Source organism: Stegastes partitus, unplaced genomic scaffold (assembly GCF_000690725.1).
Source record: "Stegastes partitus isolate 25-593 unplaced genomic scaffold, Stegastes_partitus-1.0.2 Scaffold143, whole genome shotgun sequence".
Taxonomy (NCBI): domain Eukaryota; kingdom Metazoa; phylum Chordata; class Actinopteri; family Pomacentridae; genus Stegastes; species Stegastes partitus.
This window is the reverse complement of record NW_007577874.1, coordinates 56,095-56,748: the sequence shown is the minus strand read 5'-3', so window position 1 is coordinate 56,748 and position 654 is coordinate 56,095. Positions and strand designations below refer to the sequence as shown.

General features: G+C 56.7%; 1 protein-coding gene across 1 annotated transcript in view; it reads left to right on the top strand.

Moving 5' to 3' along the window:
- tnikb (TRAF2 and NCK interacting kinase b) overlaps window positions 1-654 on the top strand; it is a 59,485-nt gene that overhangs the window by 39,506 nt on the left and 19,325 nt on the right. Inside the window, exons 18-19 of the mRNA XM_008279087.1 lie at window positions 315-421; window positions 514-651. Of these exons, the coding sequence (XP_008277309.1) occupies window positions 315-421; window positions 514-651 (245 nt within the window). The remainder of the gene's footprint in view (window positions 1-314; window positions 422-513; window positions 652-654) is intronic.

The window sequence follows — 654 nt, the reverse complement described above, 5'->3', positions numbered from 1 at the left end:
CCAGGTCTGAACCCTTAAACCAGGTCTGAACCCTTAGACTCGGGTTCTAGTGTTTGCTGTAGTAGAAGATGTGATTGTGTTCATGCTGATGTCAAAGTTCAACGGCTGTAGCACCTAAATTTAAACTCTGAAACATCTAAACTGCAGAACTTCAGAGACTGACCCGTAATTCTTCTTCAGTTTGGTTCTGTGACGTCGCCACAGCTGGAGAACGTTTGAGTGTTTAGCAGCTCTCGATTCTCGTCAGACTTCCGGCGCTGTCGCTGCACAGATGCTAACCCGTGGTGCGTGGCGGCGCTGTTGTGTGTCTGCAGGTTCCTCAGAGGACGACCTCCATCTCTCCTGCTCTGGTCAGGAAGAACTCTCCTGGAAACGGGCCGGGCCTCGGTCCTCGGGCCGGAGCGCACCTGATCCGGGCCAGGTGAGCCCTGACACGCAGCTCTGAGGGCGGGTGTGACGGTTTGTCTGATTCTTCAACGTGAATGAGACGCTGCTGTGTTTGTGTTGCCATAGCAACCCCGACCTGCGGAGGACCGACGTTTCCATGGAGACGCCCCTGAAGAGGACGAGCAGCGGCAGCTCCTCCAGCTCCAGCACCCCCAGCTCCCAGGGAGGCTCCAATGAGAGAGGTGAGGGTTCTGGGGCGCCCCGGTG